We start from the raw sequence: 19,684 nt of genomic DNA on the forward strand, positions 1-19,684 counted from the left end.
TATGTACTGACTAGGGTTACAATTTGGACTGTTGCCTTTAAAGTCAAAGGTTTTGTGTACCCATTTTTGCAGCTGTCCAGATTCCTTGCACTTTAATTAAGGTTAGGTATAAATAATGTTCTCTGCTTTCACTATTATTCTTTTAATCTTTTTTTTCCTCCACTTTATTTTGTAGTATGGAAGAATGTGAAGCCCTCTGTACACGGCTTGCTATTATGGTCAATGGAAGTTTCAAGTGTCTTGGTTCTCCCCAGCACATTAAAAACAGGTATTATATGTCAACATCAAACCTTCTGCAGCTACATTCAATCTAAGAGCTGGCTAGACACTTTAATAGTGCCAAGGCATAAATACTTATGACTGCTAAGCACATCTTTCTTTTCCTGCCATCACTGAAGTTAAAAAAGAGCCAATTAAGATATCTTAGCAAGCTAAATTGACATATGGCATTGCTAAAATGCTTTGTAGTCTGCAGTGGTAATTGAAAGAGAACAGATCTGTATCTAAAATAAAGCACTTCTGCACTCAACCTGAGAAATACATTGTAGGAATTCAACGTGTTGAGATGAAATACAATTTGGTTCCTTGTGAGGATTTCTTGTAACAGGTCAGCAGCCAATAAGATTGTGTTTTGAACCATCTCTGCTTCCTACCAAATTCACTGACAGTTACAGATATTTACGCCATGTTTTCTGCATCCTTTTTCTGGTGTGTATAAGCTTCTCTTCTGCTTGAAGTCTGCTCATGAGTTAATTTAATATCTGTTAATGAGGATGTTTATTTAGAGGATGAGATCAAACCACCATAAAGGAAACAGGATCAGAAGCTGATGGAAAGTTGCTGCAACTTATAGCTAGAACATTTATATTCAGAAATAAGTAGAATTTTTGACACCCAGACAGTCAGCTGTGTAAAGTGATACAGCTCATTTACAAGCAGCAAAGCTACACTGCTTTGTACTAGCTCTACATTTAACACTCTTAAGTGCAGATACATTTGAAAATGTAAACAAGCTCTACAGAAATGTTTTGGCTTTCTGTCCTTCCCTTTGGGTTTGTTTCACAGCTACATTAGCATGATGGACCTGCTTCACATTTAATTTCATAAGCATTCTCTTTCCAAGGTTTTTTTCATCAAGACAAATTTTCAGCTAGAGACCTTACAAGTGGGACGGTGAAAAAAGTTGAGGTCTACATCTATATTTCTGATTGTTCTGTGTGATCATAGCCTTCTTTTCAAGTTTGCGTAGCTTTCAGAAAGCAGTTGCCTCAGTTTCTGGAGACATGGGAAGTCAATCACTCCAGCAATTTCTGCTTCTTTTGTATCTAGCACTTCGCCATCCTGTGTCTTATTCCCAAATTTCATAGCACAGCTGTTGTCCCACTAGCTGAATTACTTTAGCAGGAGTGCAGACATCCTTTATTTCTTTTGTAGTAAGAGACACAGATGTCTGTAGAGGACAACACAGACCTTGGACAGGCAAAACTGCTTTTAGAAGATGGGTGCATCCCCACATAAGGAAAAATTATATTTAGACACTTCAGTTGACTGCTGGGATAAATGTGGGTCTCTCCTTTTTATGTTTCAGATCCCCTGGAGTGAGTGCATGTCTCTGTTTTATCAGCTTGACCTTGAGAGGGCAAAATCAGACATTCCACAAAGGCTAGCTTCGCCTTTATCTTCTCAGTGATTTTGCCATTGTTTTGCCACTCCCAGTGTTTCTTTTACCAGCACCTTTTCATCCATCTTGGGAAGAAAGACATCATAAGCATACTCATAAGTATGCATGATATTCGTATAATTAGGACAGTTATTTCTCAATTTGCTGCACTGTCTCTGTAGATACACCTCTTTCAGATCATAGTAAACAAATCGATGCAGAATAATAAACTGTATGACAAGCTGGAAGTATCTTCAAATTAATTCTGAAAATATCAAGACATTCACAGATCAGCCATTCAAGAATCAAGGCTATATGAGCGCCTCTTTTTAAACTTTAAAAAACCCACACCTTCTCTATGTTCAGCAGGTTTGTGTTCCTTGTATTGCCATGACAGTTCTTTAATGTATGTCAGTGACATTCATATGGGATACTATGTGCACTGGATACCAGTATTGCTGAGGCTTTTGTAGAAACTGTAGCTGAAGCTGGACTAAGATTTTTCATTTAAGGCAGGATTAAATCCTTTAACTCCTAGCTTATTGATTGATTTAGTCTCCAAATTTTCCATGTTTTTTGTTCAGGAACCTGTTGAGCTTTTCTAAAACTTTAGAATCTTTATTAGGAAAAAATCACCACTAGCTTTATCAAAGTTATGCAGTTGTCTGAATTGGCTCTGACTTCTTAATTCATTTTTTTGGCTTCTGGGAGAAAAGCCACTGTAGAGAGCACAGTCTTAAAACCTCGTATACATACATACAATAAAGACATTTCCATGCTGTCTTTGACAAACTTTTGAAAAGAGCTGAGGACAAGTTGGACTGTCTCTGTACTCCTATTATTTTGTTGCTTACTCTAGCTTCCAAACTTCACTCCAAAACTTGCCAATATAGTGCTCCATCATAAACCCCAGGCTATCACATACCTAATACATAAATGTTAGGAGATTAAGAAAGCCAGTACCTCTGCTTAATTCATGTTCCAAACTTATTTGAAGACATTTTCCAGATACACTACCGTGTACCTTATGGAGGACTTCTGTGTCTACATGAGATGAGAAAGAAGAGAAGCATCATTCTTTTACTTATTATTCCAAAGAAAACCATTGAAATAATTAAGCTTTAAATGATTTTAATTTTTTCATTTTTTCACTTTCCACTACACTTGTGAACAGCCTGAAGAATTTTCAGGACTTGAAAGAGTATTCAATTACTCCTTCCTTTCCATTTTCTTTCCCTCCCTAAGATTTAATAAACCTATCATTCTCACTGCCATACAGAGCAAAATGTTTTTCCTTCTAAAGTGATAGACTGTAAGGATTTCTAAATCTACTATTAGGAAACACCTACCAGCAGAACAACACTTTCCTTAACAGCCATCTCTACTGATACAGTCACTAGTCAGTTCTGTTTTTCAGTGTTTTCCTGCAATCACTACTGTCTAGTGTATTTGTGCCTGGTACCGTCCCACAGTAAAAACCCCATCACCTTACATTTTGTTTAACAAAATGGCTCCATGAAGCAATGTAAATGAAGGAAAGCATAGGCAAAAGTGATTCTGCTGCATCTGATTTAATATAAATTAGTACCATAAAAATTGGTTTTGATGGTGCTTTTGTGTGCGCTGTGTGTGTGTGAATTATGCTAGTAATATACATGTTTATACTAACAGGCAAGAATGGTACTAACATAAATTAATGGGGACCATAGTTGTAGATTATCATGGTTCTTCTGTTAGATTTTACAGTTCTCCTTTTTTAATTTGCTCTTATTTATAAGCAGCTCTTGGGATCCTTTAGTCTGTCTTCAATTTGTTTCTACAAATCAAATTGAAAAAATATTTTAAAATGAAGTACAAGTGACCTGATCTAGCTTTGAAGATTGGAAGAAGGAAAGAAATCTAAACACTGTATGAACACTTAAACCAAAGAAAATTTTCATACAGTTTTTATTTACGATAGAATGAGTCCTTTATTGTAAGAAATAGGAGTAGGAGCACATTTTGATATTACATGTGATTACACTAACATGTCCATAATTTTTTTCTTCTTTTAAATGTAGCTATATCCACTAAAATGACATTTTTTTCTTTGCTTCCTGGTGATTCTGTCTGTCTTGATGGAAATCCTCAGAACTATTTTATTTGCTTCTCCTTTAGTACCATTCCAGCCTGTAAAGTCTAGATTATGATCACCTTTTTGATAGATGTGTGATGAAGGCCTAATGGGTCTTCCTTGGGGTCCTGTTAAATTTGCTTCTTTGCTGTGGTGGGAAATTTCAAGGATTCAGCTTTCTCTCTCACTACACTTTCAGCCCTTGGCAGATGTGAAAGACCATAATCTTGGACTGAATACAGCTTTGTCAGATGGCAGTACAAAATTCTGCTATGAAGGGTATGGGTGAGCTCCAGGAAGATTATAATGTGAAACATAAAAGCTTCACAGTGGTATAAAAGTGACGCTGCTTGTAATGTATGAGACTTGATTCATTTTTCCAGCTCTTGTGCAAGCCCGTTACAAAATGCTCACCCAAAAATATCTTCTTGCTACAAGTGTAGATGTTTGGGTTTCTGCTCCCAATTGTTGAGCCCTGACTATATTTATCTATGTTTAAACAGACTTAAAGTACCCTCAGATGTTTCTCCGTAAAATAATAAGTGTTGGACTTCTTTAGAAAGGCCTTTTGTTGCAGGTGGAAAATTTCTGAAAAATGCTAAGAAAGGTGTTAGCTAGAAAGAACGAACTGAAGGGCAATTTCCAAAAAGTTAGCATCTTAGCTCTAGATGTAGTTTGTATGAGATAGATGTGTTAGCAGTTATGCCCGTTAAAACCTAATTTCAGATGACTCCTGCCAACTGAGTCAATTACTCTAAATTGTGAATGAATTACATTTAAATGCTCTCTCCAGTATTCTCCATTATACTTAATGTTTTTTTAAAAATTCACAGAAGCATTTCCATGTTAGATACAGCTGGCCAACCCTCTGGGAACAACATTTTGAATACTATCCTTCATTCTAAGGCCATCTGGACAGACTTCTCATAGCTGAAAAACCCATACCAATTTTTCAAGCACTGGACAAACATCAAGTCTTTGCTCAAATTTTATCAGTAAGCAATTTGATTAAATTACCCAGCAATTAATCCATTTGTTATAGCAGAGTTAGAATGGAAAATGTCTTGGCAAGCTATTTACACTTTACCTTTTTTTTAAAAGGTTGATGGAGAATATTTTATTGCTTGTCTCAAACTCACACATGTAGATTTCTTAAATGGAAAAGAAAGGATTAAGTTTAAAGATCTCATCAATATTTCAGCCTTCAGTGGAAACTGTTATCATACTAACAGATATACTAGCAGTAAGTTTTTCACATGTCATAAAACATAGAGATGAATATAATTTTTATTCCTGTTGACTAGAAACAAATTCCTTTTCCCTGTTGACTAGAAAACAAATTCCTTTTGTACATGAAAAATGTATTAAGACACTGGATGTGTATTCATGTAATATAGCTATTAGTTTATCTTCCCAGGGGAAAACTTGAAGAAAAGAGTTCTTACACACAGACTGAGAGTTCAGAAATGAGCAATATCTTTGCACTCTCATAAAACTTTGTGCAACATTATTTCAGCCCTACTGTGCGTGTGCATTACAATGCATTTTTTAGTCATTTTATACTATGTTTTCTACAGGACACTGCATTATATCTGTGTACCTGTTCATTCAATAAGCAGCAGCTAATCAAGATTTCATATTCTCCTCTTTCCCTAGTATGTGATCTGTGTATTGTTTTTACTAGACTTTTTTCAAACCTAGTGTTATCAGCATTCATTGGAGCAGAGCATCATAAATATCAACATCTATGTTTTCCACAATGCTTCTGGGAAACTGGATTTGAAATAATTATTCCCATTTTATAGAGGACTAACTGAAGGATGATGCTAAAGTTAAAAGGGTTTGAGTAGTCAATATGAGCAGTTTATAGCTAAATATTTTCAGTTTGTTTAACGCTGCATTCAAAGTACAATGCCTGTTAACTTCAGCTGTAGCTGTGGCTGTTTCTGAAAGTACTATGAATTCCTTATGCAAATTGGAGCTCTAGGTTTCAAGGTGGGCCCTTAAGAAGATAGGAGAGCAGTAGCGAAAAACATGGTCTGAGTTACCACAGATCACACAGGTGTACTGGGGTGGAAGGGTAGGATTCAGTTCCCCAGAGTTGTACAAGAACTGTGAAGCACTTTCGTCCTTTTCTCATCAATCTGCTATCTTATTTGCAACATTTTATAGATGTAGCAGTAAAGAAAGCCACTTGTCTGAGCAGATACCTCCAGTGTATCTTGTAAGACATTCATGATAGGGATTTCATGAAGAGATGCTATGTGATGATGTGATTAAAGCTTATTACATAAATATACCAGTGGTTTAAATTTTAATTTCACAGCTGGTCTCCGTTCTAGCAATTTCTAACTTGAGGATTTGACCTTGAAGTGTTGATAAGGTCCTTTTAATAGACATTTTAGTGTGTGATATCATGATGATTATCTTTTTCAAAACTCACTTAAAAAAATACTACACCAGAAAACAGTGATAGCAATACAATGATAACGTTACTTCTTCGTGCTTTTTTCACTGTTGAGGCCCAGAAGGTACTTTGAGGAAACAGTTTTTGTTCTTTGTAGGCTGTGCCATCAGCCTTGCACAGAATTACAGTGCTGCTGTTCCTGTTTCTCTGGGAATGTAAATAATACAAGAATAACAGATCTCTGCACTTGCATATATGTGCAGACATACAAGCTCATATACAGATAGATTTGTGTGAGCACATGTATAAACAATTAACAAGATTTTCTGAGGGTTTTACCACATATTTGGAAAACATGCCCAACACTTAAATGCCTGCATTCAGAGAGCAAGGTAAAGTTGTACCCTGCATTGCTCATAACCTGAGGCTGTCGCTGTTATGGCAACGATATTATTGAATATACAAATTAACTTTAGATGTCTTGATATGAAAGCCTGGAGTGAGTGTGAACAAATCATGCATGTACAATATACTTGAACAAGTGCTACTCATTGTTTTAATAACTGTTTTCATATTTCTATAGTTACCATGGAAAAATCATAATCAATTAAAGAAGGGTAAAACAAAATCAATGAATAGTATATGGAAGACAGATTTTATAATTAATTGTTATGTCTGTTTGTTTGTTTGCATCTAATCAAGTTTATCTGTTCAGCAACACTGAGATTGTTCTGAATAATTGCAGGAATTCACATTTTCAAAGTGTCAATATATTTGCATTTGACTACAGCATTTTTTAAAAAACAAAGCAACTATATCAAATTTAATAACCTTTTTTCCTTCTTAGATATTATCTAATTAACAGATGCCAATTAATAGATGATTAAATTTATTGTGTGATTTAATATTATCTTAAACTTTGATATATTTGTGTTAATAATTTTATTTCAACTTTTGATTCTTTTTTCAATGTTTTTCAAAGAGTCTTGTTTTCAATGTTGTTCCAGTTTTGTTCTCTTTGTAAACTGTTATTGTGTCTAGGGCTGTGAGGAGAATGACCTGAACCTGTGTCCCATGCTTCAGCAATCATGCTGGAATAACTAAGTAACTAAGTTAGCTTGTCTAGATGAGGCCTACTCACTTAGGGAAAGCAGAACCGTATCTGTCTGCAAATGAATGTAAACCAAAGCAGAAGGGCAAACAGCACAGTAACAAATTATTCCCCCTCTTTGATTTATGACATATATGCTAAAAGCTGCAGTTCCTTTCAGAAATTGTGCCAATGTTGTTTTTATTATTTTTTATTTTATTATCCAGTCATGTCATTTTGAAGTAATCTTTTGATCAATCAGACTAGCACATACATAAAGTATGCACATTATATTTCCACCAGTAAACTTTATGGGAGCTGTAATTTTTTGATGTGTATGCACAACACAACATTCTCCAAGAAATGTAATCTTTGATTAGTGAAAAAAAAAGCATATGGGCAATTAGATGTTTTTCTTATTCATCAAGGTCTAGGAAATAGGGTCATGTTGATTTCCTGTGATTACAATCAGCGATTTTGATTGGGGGAGAGAAGTGATCATAAATGTGCTTTAGGAAGAGTGAGATTCAATGAACTGGTCATTCTGGACCCTGCTGTAAGTTGAAATAGTGGTTTCTAGGTTTGGTTTTGTTCATTTGCGGACAAAAAAACTCCTCAGGATTTTAAATGAAAATACAGATGAGAATTTTCAGCCTTTGGGCAAACTAAATCCACTTCCATTCTCATTGCAAGACTAGAAAGAGCACCAGGAAAGCAGCCAGGGGACTCCCTCATCACTACAGAACTGGCTACACTTTATTCCAGTGTGTGACTGCAGCTTGTGTAGACACATAGCTGAAGTAGTTTTATATGATCTGTGTTTGCACTGCTGGCAGTGTGGCTGTGGAACTGTATCATGGTCTGCAAAACACTTCTGAGAACTGAGGAACCATTTGGGTGGTTAGCCCTGTCTGACCTCCTCTTTGTGATTTTATACTGAAATAACCATGAGGTCAGATCAAAGACCCATCGAGCACAGTACACTCTCTCTGACAGTGGCCAGGAAGGAAAAGTACAGGAACAAAATAAGCACATGAAGTTATTTTTCCACATTACTCAACCACCTTTCAGCCATTTGTTGCTTAGAGGTTTCCTAAACCAGAGGTGGTGGCCTTAGTGGTTTCTCCGCCTATCCCCATGAATTTCTCTGATTTCTTATTCAACTCATGTCAAGTTCTGGCATCCAGCACATCCTGTGTCAATGAGTTGTACAGTTTCCTTATGTACTGTAAGGAAAATTACTTCCTTTTACTGATTTTGCATTGCCTTCCCTATAATTTAATTCAATGTCCTCTGTTTTTGCATAAGAAACATAGGAGAGTGAAGAATCATTCTGTAGTTACATTCCTTAGGCCAGTCATGATCTGGGCTCTGTAAAAACACCTTTCTACCACCTTATCATCTTTCTTCAGTGCTGAAAAGTTTTAGACTATTTAGTAATTCCCGATATGGAAATTGTTCCATTCCTTGTTGTCATTTTATCTTCCTTTTGTTCCCTTGTTATTTGAGCTGTTCAGCTATCTTCAGGACCTACGTAATTATGGTGTGGAGATCTTGTATGCATTTTGTAGTCCTTGCTAAGCTCATGCTTCTGCAGCTGATGCTGTTGTTAATACTTCGATTAATTAGTTTACAATCAGTCTGGGAATTTATATTTTAGTTTCAGCCTCATGGTAGCATTTTAGTAGGTAAAGTACTCAATAAGTAATACTCCCAGAACTGCTAATTAGGTGAAAGTCAACCGTGAACAACTACTTTGACTGAGGGAGAAGAGGAAGGATAGAGAGGAAAAATATTTTTTTTTCGTCAGAATATGTTTCTCTGTGTGTGTATACACAAATAAAAATGCAGGTGTTAAAGTAAGTGGTAGAAATTAGCAGTGGAAAATATCTTTGTTGAATAGGTTCGAAGAGATGGTGATTCTTTTGCAGCAGATGGCTGCTGAACAGGTGTGCTGGCTCAACTTATGCCATTTTAATGATAATGTTTCCCTCTTTAGGTCTTGAACTATCAGGTGCTAAAGGTTTGATCCTAACAGTGCTAATCAAACCAGATTGTGCTTTTCTCTGTAATTCCACTTTGGGTTTCTGAATTAATTATATTGTCTGAATCAGAGAGGAAAACAGAGTGAAAAAAATGGTCAACTCAATTTCCATTGCCTCAGTTTGCCACTGAAAGCAGCTTGCTGATTATAGCAGGGGGAAATGTTTATTGCTGATCAGCTTACTCTATAAGGGGAGCTCTTGTACTAAACTGAATTACAAACTCAAGGTACAGAAGCATCATAATTTGACTAGCCAAAAGAAAAAAATCTTTTAAAGCTTTTTATTTGTACATGCTGAAGAAACTAAAGTTGCACAGACTCCTCTGCCTTTGCTGATCAGAATTTTGATTAATCTTCTTTCAAAACTTCATTGTATACAACAATTTCATTTTATGAGACTGTTGAACACCTCCATAAGCCAGCATTTTTCAAACTGTAATTCAATGGTGACTTTGTAGAGATGCCAAAAAACTGATCAGAATCAATGATCTCTTGTAAAATGTCTACCTCAAATTAGCTGTCAGCTAAATTGAACACTGTTGGTAACTATATCCATCTTTCCAACATCTTTTTTTACTGTCACATGTATGTTTTCAGGGATGATGCTATGCATTTAAAACATTTAATTACACATCTATTATGTGTTAGTAAATCATTGGAAAACAAAGCAGCCACCCACTGCTTTGGATTCCACCTTATTCTGGATCTTTTTGCTGTAACAGCACTGTTCATCTGTCAGGTCACATTGCACAGTGAATAGTTGGTACCCTGCCGCTTGGACCCAATAGGATTTAATTCATATAATGTCCTTCAGGAGCCAACAAACAGGAAGCTGCATCAGGAATGTTTCTTCTTACTCTGTTTCAAGTAGTTCAGTGGTTGCATTTGACAGCAATAAAAAATAGAGAAAAAAAAAACAACCAAAGACCAAAAAACTACAATATTTATTTGTAATGGGGCTTTTCACACAGCACAACTTTTTATGCATATGCTGCCACTGTCATATCTAAAGTGTAGTAACTATGGTTTCATTCTACACCAAGAAATAAGATTCTTGTCTGAAAAGATCCTTGGAAATTATATTTTGAATTCATGTGAAACTCTTAATAGAATAAAATCTGCAACCTAGAATTTTTCATTGTGGAATCTTGCCCTTGCTCTGAAATCAATGAAGACTTTATTTCTTTCTACCAACAGCAGTTCTGATCCAACACAAAATAAAAGTTAAAGACCTTATGTTGCTATACACATATTATAGACAAGGAACATGCAGTGCTTCACATGAAATATTTTGCTGGGGGTCTCTCAGACAGTGGTTAAACTGGACATACGTCTCAGAATAGTCCTTTATTTTTTTATTATGTTTTGATTGATATTCTATAGACTTTTTTTCTATATTGGAAAAGGCAGTATCATAGACTGTGCTGTGATATATAATTCTGCTTTGATCACATGAAAGTGTGCCTCACACCTGTCAGTTCCAATTAACCCAGGTGCTACCCTGAATCACAAGGTTTACAGATAAAGGATATGGGAGAGGAGGGTATTGGCACGAGGGAGTAATACAGAGGATAGTCACTAGAAACCGAAGAACTAGAGTAAAGGATTTGTTGATGAGGAATTGCGGAGCTGGAGAACGAAGAGAAGGAAGTAATGCTGGAGTGGAGGATGAGGGAGTGGTGGGCAGTGGGAAGGTGGGGGAAGTGGCAGGTTTCTGGGGGGATGTGGGCAGTGCAGTCCAAGCTCTCTGTCCTTCTACCAACTCTGCCTTTCCATTGTTCACCGGCAACAGGGAACAGCAGGGCAGAGGAAAGTTCTGACTTAGCTCCAGCTTCTCTTTTCTCATTTGCAATTAACCAAGAAGGTGAACCCAAAGGGAGAACGCGTAGCTGCAAAGGATACGTGGGAGGGCAGGGGCGCAGCAGCAGCCCTGTGTTGCCCCAGCTCTCTGCTGAGCTCTGCCCTTGCACCTTGCTCTGGGAACTGGTGCAACGTAACTTCCATTGTCTGAGCAATACACATAAGAATATGGATGCCATTTCAGTGTTTATGGGTTTATTGCAATTTCCCCAATTAAATATTAGCAGTGAGTAAATCTCATAAAAAATGTGTTGGTTAGATTGCTTGTACTTAACTTTTATCACATGTATGTTGAGAAAGAGAAGTTCATTTCCTAAATTATCCTGAGATGGATTGTGCGGCCATAGACCTCAAGAAAATTCATTAAGTTTGCAATTTCCCTAAATACCCCTGTACTTGCCTTTGCGTATCTGTAAAACACAGTTTTACTCAAATTGCTGAAATATGCATATGAATATGCAGCTTTGTTAACAGATTTGAAAAATAATGCTATATGCCCATTTTTATCCTTAAAGGATTTTTTTTCTTCTGTATTTGTGACTGGTAATCTTCATAGTTTTTTGCTAACCATTCAAAGCAATATAGCAATTAAAGCATACTTTAGTTAATGTAAGTGCAGGTACATTGGACAGTGAAATATCCTGTAGTAATTAAAACATAGGCATAACACATTTTTTTATTTCTGTTTCTTATAATTAATTTAACAGTTTTCTCATTGAAATTCTATTGTTCAATAGTATAATACTAAAATCACAGTGATAACACAGTAGGCATACCTGATGTCATTTGACATAAGCATAGGAAAATCAATTGAAGCAAATGTTCTTCCTGTCTTCATAGTGTAGACAAATGGATTTATGTTTTTGTGTGTCATTCTCAGGTTTGGAGATGGCTATTTTGTCAAGGTTTGGCTTAGTAAAGAAATAAGCTATCGAAGAATGATTTTGGACTGTCTACAACTGTATTTTCCTGGAACACAGTTTAAGGTACAGCTAAAACTCCTCATCATAATATTTGTTCTATGGCAAGATTAAGTATGGGCTGGTAAGAACAATATATACGCATTTGGATATATTGATCTTTTTGGAAAAAAGTATGTATGAGCATCTCTTTTATTTTCTTATTAAGCAATTTTTTAAAATCTGACTTGTTTAAATCAACTCCAGATAGTCATTTAGGCAATGTAGGTAAACAGGCCCTTTCTCTGAGTGAAAATTTCTTTTTGCTTTTATTGTTGATGAAGTTGAACTCACCGTTGTGTTCACCTGGAGTAGGAGTGCAGGGTAGTCACCTAGAGTATTTGCTTTGATTGTTTTCTGATAAGATCCAGAGATGGTAAGTCTCAGTCTTTACTGAGATTCTTTTATTTGATATGAAGCCTTACAAAATACCTATAGTAATTACATTCCAAGAAAAACCCTCAAACCCTCAATTACTTTTTTTTTTTTTTTTTTTTTTTTTTACTGTACCCATGTTTAGGAACTATGACTACCTTAGATATGAACCCATTTGCGTATATATTCGTATGTGTGTGTGTGTGTTCTTTCAGTCTTTTCCCAGACTGTATTGTAACAGCAATAGCCTGTTGGGTTAAAATCCTATAGCATAAAATTGTCCTAAATATATATATCTTTTATGAGATTAACAAAATGTCATCTTGTCCCGATCCAATGTCGGGGGAGGTTTCAATATGATCCCAAGAGCGAGGTTAAGACACAAACTAGGTCAAATGCTGTACACCCAAAACAGTTTTTTATTATTAAAAGTGAAGAGGGTAGCGATAGGACAGAATGGAAGGAAAAGACAGAAATAAAGCAAAGATGCGGGATAGGCCTGCAAGAATAGTCACCACCGTGGATCCAGCGGCATCCCGTTGGTCATCAGTCTTCAGTTCTTCGATGGTGGATGCACAACCAAGCAAAGTTCTCGGTTGCCATTTAAGTTCATTTTATCAACCGATTAGCGTATCTGTCCACCTTTAGTTTTTCCTCTGTTTCCTACAGGTTTTTGCTGACTTCATGCTTCTTGAACAATCATCCAGCTTCTGGGGCAGAAATGCTCACCTCTTATCAGTTCAATGGCAAAGTCACAAAGTCATCAGCAATACAATAGAGCCACAAAGTATCGGGCTTATACAATGGCCGGTGATCAGCGGTCCTTGTGCTTGATGAGAAACACCCGGTTTCATTCAGTTCACCTCTTTGAGGTTTATCTAAGGAGTTTGTCAATACAACTGCGAGTGGGAGGGTGCATCCTTGGATACACTCCTGATTCCTTGGGTGACATTCCTTAGATTAATTACAAAGGCCACCGTTGGTCCTTGAATGGTCGAGGCATTACTGACACCACCCCGTGACTCAAAGCACACACATAAGCAAGCTTTGAGACAATCATTTTACATTTCAGTCTCTCACACATCTCAGAACATGCACAAAATGTGTGCTGTGAGGATGAAGATTTCTTTGTGCTACCAATGTAGACAAAATATATTCTTGTTTAAAAGCTCATATTTTCCATGTTAATCTGCAATGAGAGTCTATTGAAGACAAACTGGTTATAAGCAAGTGTAACTTCATGATAATGTGCATTCACTTTTACCTGTTTTTATCATTTTTGCTTGTTTGAAGGGACAGCATCTTAACCTGCTCGAGTACCATGTACCACGAAGTCAGGGTTGCTTAGCAGAGCTCTTCAGAGTCCTAGAGAATCATAAAGCTTTTCTCCAAATCAAACACTACTCCATTAACCAAGCAACATTAGAACAGGTATTTTTTAAATTTTTTTTTCTTTTTCTCTTTCTCTTTTTTTTTTTTTTTTAATCTAAACATGGTGTGTATTGTAATTATTGATGTAGTACAATGCTGTATCACTTTCTGAATTACCCAAGTGTATGCAATAAACCAGCAGTTCCAGGCCATCTTATGTCTATAAAGTAGTTTCATGAACCCTGCTTTTTTTACACTGGACATGAGCACAGTAAAAGCATCACAGTAAGCCACATATTTGTACTGTGTGCAAACAAAATCAGTGCTTAGATGCATCTAGATCTGTGCAGGATGAGAAGATGGAACTGTGAACTGCTAATTCCACAGTCCAAAAGTTGGGATCTTACCAATGTCCTTGAAAAAGCTGGCCCAGTCTCTGTAAATTATAGTAAATCCCTTACACTCACAGGACATTTTCCTTTGAGAGTTTTCTTCTGCAATGAGTATCATGCTGCACATTAGAGAACAGTGGAAATGCACAAGCAGACAGAAGAGATCCCACTACTAAAAGCTGTGAAATCCTATTTGGGCAAAAGGAAGAACAGATTGATGGCCAGGATGGGATTTCTGGGTGATTGTGATGTGTTACAGCATCTTCATATGCAACTTCTTGTAATGTATTCTATAAACTGAGAGAGGCACATCTAATCAAAATATTAATTTTCTATGATAGATGGTGTGAACTTATTTCTTTTTTGCCATGTGCAAATCATTAATGAAGTATTCTGATCTGTACGGATCTATTAAGTGCTTGATCTATTCACTGAATGGCTGAATATAAGGTAATTTCAGCCTGTTGATTATTCAGGCATTGTTCACTCAAGCTTATTTCCTCTCATGGTGATCCATCACCTCAGTCACCTACCATTGTTTCCTCTCCCTGACTGTCAGTTTTAAACAGGAGAATAGTTCTCCTGAATAACAGAATGCATCCTAAGCTTGTTTGCACATGTATATGATAATTTGAATAAAGAATAGCCATCTTTCCCTCTACATTCCTTGATGTCAAATAGTTGTGTGATTAAGAAGCAAACAAGCCTTTCTATGGTAAGATCTGTTTAAGAAAAAAATAATCAAGGAGGCACATTAGTTGTTGAATCATCACTCTGCAGTGTTGAGAAGTATATTTTCACCTTGAAATATCTGGACCCTCATCTGTGATGGTTATTGATAGAAACAGCAGGCTAAAGTTCCTTAAGTGTGTCATTTCAAAACAAATTAAAGCAATTGTTTCCCACTAACTTGTGCAGCAGTAAAATATAATTTTCATGCATAAGTTAGTAACTCATTTTACCATTATTTTTATAATTCATCAACCACTGCGTTAGCTAGAGAGGTGAAGAGGGTTTATTTCTAGAGTTTACAAAACATATCTCTAGAGGGGTTCCCTTAACATATTCTATTAATTTGTGTGTCACAAAAGCTTAGGAAAGCAGCTGGAAAATATAATCAGCTGTGTCTCTAAAGTTTTGGTTCAAGTTCTGTTATTTTCAAAGTCCTACTTTTTTTCATGTCTTACAGGTATTCATTAATTTTGCTACACAACAGCAAGGAGTCTCACATTCTTCACAAGAATCTCCTGTTGTTCATCATGACCACCTGCCAGTGTAGGCTTAGAATAGGATACAGCTTCAGCAGCATATATGTGTGTGTATGTTTGTATATATATAAGCGCATTTAACATGCAATAACTTTTCAGCTGTTAACAATTTGTGTATGAGAAACAACTAGTAGAAGCAGAGGTGAGTTTGCATTTGTAGGCCAGAAGGAATACTAGCAGTTCTCAGTAAAACAATAAACTGGTCACATGCAGACCAAAAATCTGCCAAAAAGTAATGCTTTTTAATTAACTGGAATTTTATAACATAAATGGCCTAATTAATGCAGCTTTGTTAAAAGAAAAAAAAGGAAAAAAAGCTGATCTGAAATGTCCCAGTGCATAGTGGATTTTTTTGTTGTTGTTGTTGTGGCTCTACATTCATTTGACTACAGTAATCTCTTGCATGCACACTTAATATCTAATTTTTACATGGCAAGACAAGAAAAACCCATTGAATGGTAGCAATAGCTAGGCTATCACCCAATATTTGTATTTAATAGCACAAATCGAGAACCTTTTGACTTCTATATTAATTCAGTTTTGTGTTGTGACAATCTATATTAGCCTTTTTATTGTATAAGGGCTGCACTATATTCTATAAGGTTTTATGTTAAAGATGTTATTAGTGTACTAGTCTGCCTCCCAGTTATCTTAAGTAAATTTAACACGTTTCATAAATCATACTTGACAATGAGTTTTCCCTTATGCCTGCAGGTTGTTGCTGGAGGAATTCTCAAGTAACTTTTTAATGATCTATTTCCTCTTTCTCATTATTTTGTTTCTATTTTTTTTTTTTCAAAAAGAATGTCAAAATGCTGCTTAATGGACATGATAAAAGAAGATAAGCATTGCAACATTGATCAACAAATTTTTCAATAAATGTGTATTATGATGCTAGGTACTTCAGACAAGGCCATGTCACAGACTTCAGCATATACATGCATAAAAGAAGTGAACATTTAATGAATAAAAACTCCTGTGTATTGTGGTAAGAGAAAAAATTCCAAAATGTTTGGAGTAAACTGTTGCCTCTTCTAAAAGGAGTCTTTGGGGCTCCTGTGAAAAGCAGCTGATGCCAGTTTGTGGGGAATATGTTGTCTGATAGTTGAAATTGTAGAACTGGTGACTTAGAAGTGAATTGCTGCAATATAAGTCTGGGATGGGCAGGGGAGGGGAAAGACTACTTTGAGGTGGAAGAATTTGATTTCAAATGGACAATTTTGCAGTGCTGTTGCTTTAATTCCCTTCTGTATGATGAAATATTAAAAAATATCTATTTGTGTTTTAGGCTTTGTAAGCTGAGTCAGAAGACTGTTCTTTGAGGCTTGATTTGTTGGTGTGGTTTTGATCCACTATTCTTTTTTAAAATCAGAATTCAGGTTACTTATTTCCCTAAAGGTGAAATTAAATCCTGGAAAAAAAAATAAAATTGAAGATTTACAAACTTGGTCTGCATGTACATATGGATCAGCGTGAATGAGCTTATGAAACTGCTTTATCATTAGAATGACTTGGTATATACAGTCTGCTGCGTAATATCAGAACTCTGCCATGCTCCTCAAGATCCAAAACACTGAAGAGCCGTTTAACCCCAACAGTCTCCATCTTGGTAGAAATGACATGGCACAACGAGATGTCCGTGTTTGAGGTGAAACCGGTTATCTTTAATTTCTGCATGAGGCTGAGAGTGGAAAGTTTCTAAGGTCCCCAGTCACAGAAAGGTCAATCTTACAAAACAGAGTGTGAAAGAAGTAGTGGAGGTGAAAGCAAAAGAAGGCAGATGCAGGAAATTTGGGCAGAAACAGAAGTATGCTATCTTAAAAGTGTCCTGCTTAATTTCAGGATCTTAAGGTGGAAGAAACTGGATGTACAAGGCACAGCCAAGCATCTGTGAGTCATAGTCTGAAGCCACTCAGCATGAGAACATTTCTGGAGCTCTTGCTCAGATTAAGAAAATAGAAGGGAATGTATGGCAAAAAGTTGTGCACAGGGCTTTTATATTTTTTTTTTTTTTCTGTTGGTATCTCTAGATCTGTAAATTGCTGACATTATGATTGATTGGCTTGCTTTGCTTTTTTTTGTTGTTTTTTTTTTTTTTTTTATAAACTTGTACTTCTCTTTCAACCATTGCAAGTCCTTAAAAAAAAAGAAATGCACAGAAGGAAATTTAGAGGATGAATTTGGGAAAGGGGATGGTGCCAGTTCTCGGGGTGTAAGGCAGCTGAGCCAAAAGGTCCCATTTGTATGAAATTGTGACAAGAGTGCCTATTCCTGCTTAGGAAGTGTGCCAGGGAGTTAAATTAATAAAACAGTCCTGCAGCTTGCTTAGACCAAGGGAAGCATAAAAGCATACAAGACTCACTGTGGTGAGACTGAAAAATGGTAGCCTAGCTGAATGCTTAGATAGGGGAGCTTTTTCAAGGTTTGGCTGTGTAACACTAATTAAATGTCATTTTTTCTGATTAAAATGTGAAACATTATATTAGTTTAATAGATGAATACAGTAAATAAGATTTACTTCAGATTGATGGTTGAGTAAATTCAGTTAACAGTGTTTTTCTTTTTTTTAAATTGCTTCATATGCATCTCAGGAGACTCAATTTATTTCAGGTAAGTAGCAAACAATGTCTGTCTACCAATCCTTTATGGCTGAAGAAGGTCAAAATCTAATTGAGTTCCAGTGTTTTAGGTTCTGTCTCAGAGGATATTTTCCCTCTCCTTGACTTGCTGCATTGCTGAAGTATGTAAGTTTCAAGAAAAGTGTTTTGAAGGTTTTTCAGATTTTTTTATATACTTTTTTTAAAAAAAATGAATTCCTAAACAAGGAGTCTGGACAGAAAATGTCATTTATATTACTGATAAAAGAATCCTTGAATTCATAAATCACACAGAAATATCTCTTCTTCTAACACATGTGGATTTTGGATCAAAGACAGTTGAGGATTTTAAACAGTAACTTCTCTTGTGAGATTTTTATTAGGAAAGCTTCATGTTATTTCAACTGCAAATTTTTCTATGAAAGTCTGCCCTTCACCCTGAATGATAAACTAGAATTCAGCTCAAAATTAGAAAATCAACTGAATATCTGAAATGCTCAACACTGAAATTGGGGAGATGGTTTTCATACTTTTAAGGGACTATTCCACTAAGTCAAAAGAAGGACTTCTGCCAACCACAGAGCAGATTGCTTGAGGTCCTAATTTAATTTTCATACAATTATAGAATGAGGTGGGCAAAAATAAACTGTAAGTCTGAACCTTAAATCAAAGTACCACAAATTCAGCGGAGTGGAGTGAAGGTGGTAGTAGTGGACAGGACAGCGAAACTCATGAATTATAGTTTTGAATCTGGCTACATATTAAATTTCTGTATAGATTTTTGTCCTGAAAAGAAAGAACTTATTTCTCTGGTTTGGATCAGTCATGACCAAAGATCATAAATTTCCCCTAGGGTAGTGGAAGATGTGTAATACGATTTCCAACAGAGAGATTGGGTGCCTTCTGAGCTTGTTTGTCCTTGTGAAATTCGAATCACTGGAGTCTGAAATCTTATAAATTAGGGAGTTGAATCTGACTCTTGCTGGAACTGCTCAACTCCTAGATCAGTCTAAACCCAATTTAGGTAAGAATATTGCTTTCCTGGTCTTTTCCTAGTAAGTAGTAAAGCTGACACTTTCTTTGATTCAGTTTAATATGATTTAATCTTTTTATGTCAGCACTTTCAATTTTTCTTTCTAAAGAATAGGGAGATCAAAGCTAGCCGTGCAAAAATCTTGCTTTAAGTGATTGAGAGCTGACTAGGTCAGACAGCTTTCCTGAGACCTACAACAACTAAAAAGAAAATGCTTCCTGAGTGTGTTAGATACTTGCATTATAAATAAAACTGACACTGCAAGTGCAATGAAGGTGGGCAGCAGGTCCAAAGCAGAAATCACAGCTATCTTATTCTTGCACAGAAAGCAACAGCCTGCTGCTATCAACAGACAAGGTACTGCTGAATGTTTTAACAGATAAATTCTTCATGCTGAATAACGATATGGATCACTGAAAGAAATCAAAGCTTTTTTCTTCTTTATTAAATTTTGTATCACAGTGAATTTTGTTCCAGCAGTGCCCTCATGCCTATTGCTACATGGAAATACATGT

The 19,684-nt window shown here is 36.1% G+C and overlaps 1 protein-coding gene across 1 annotated transcript in view; it reads left to right on the forward strand.

Annotated features, from left to right (window-relative positions):
* The window catches only part of LOC141938195 (ATP-binding cassette sub-family A member 13-like), a 166,216-nt gene extending 149,233 nt beyond the window's left edge, over positions 1–16,983 (forward strand). The window contains exons 49-52 of the mRNA XM_074857198.1: positions 176–268; positions 12,055–12,160; positions 13,802–13,939; positions 15,461–16,983. Of these exons, the coding sequence (XP_074713299.1) occupies positions 176–268; positions 12,055–12,160; positions 13,802–13,939; positions 15,461–15,550 (427 nt within the window). The 3' untranslated portion in view covers positions 15,551–16,983. The remainder of the gene's footprint in view (positions 1–175; positions 269–12,054; positions 12,161–13,801; positions 13,940–15,460) is intronic.
* Positions 16,984–19,684: the final 2,701 nt, after the last annotated feature.

The sequence above is a fragment of the Strix uralensis genome, chromosome 1 (assembly GCF_047716275.1).
Source record: "Strix uralensis isolate ZFMK-TIS-50842 chromosome 1, bStrUra1, whole genome shotgun sequence".
In the NCBI taxonomy this organism is placed as follows: domain Eukaryota; kingdom Metazoa; phylum Chordata; class Aves; order Strigiformes; family Strigidae; genus Strix; species Strix uralensis.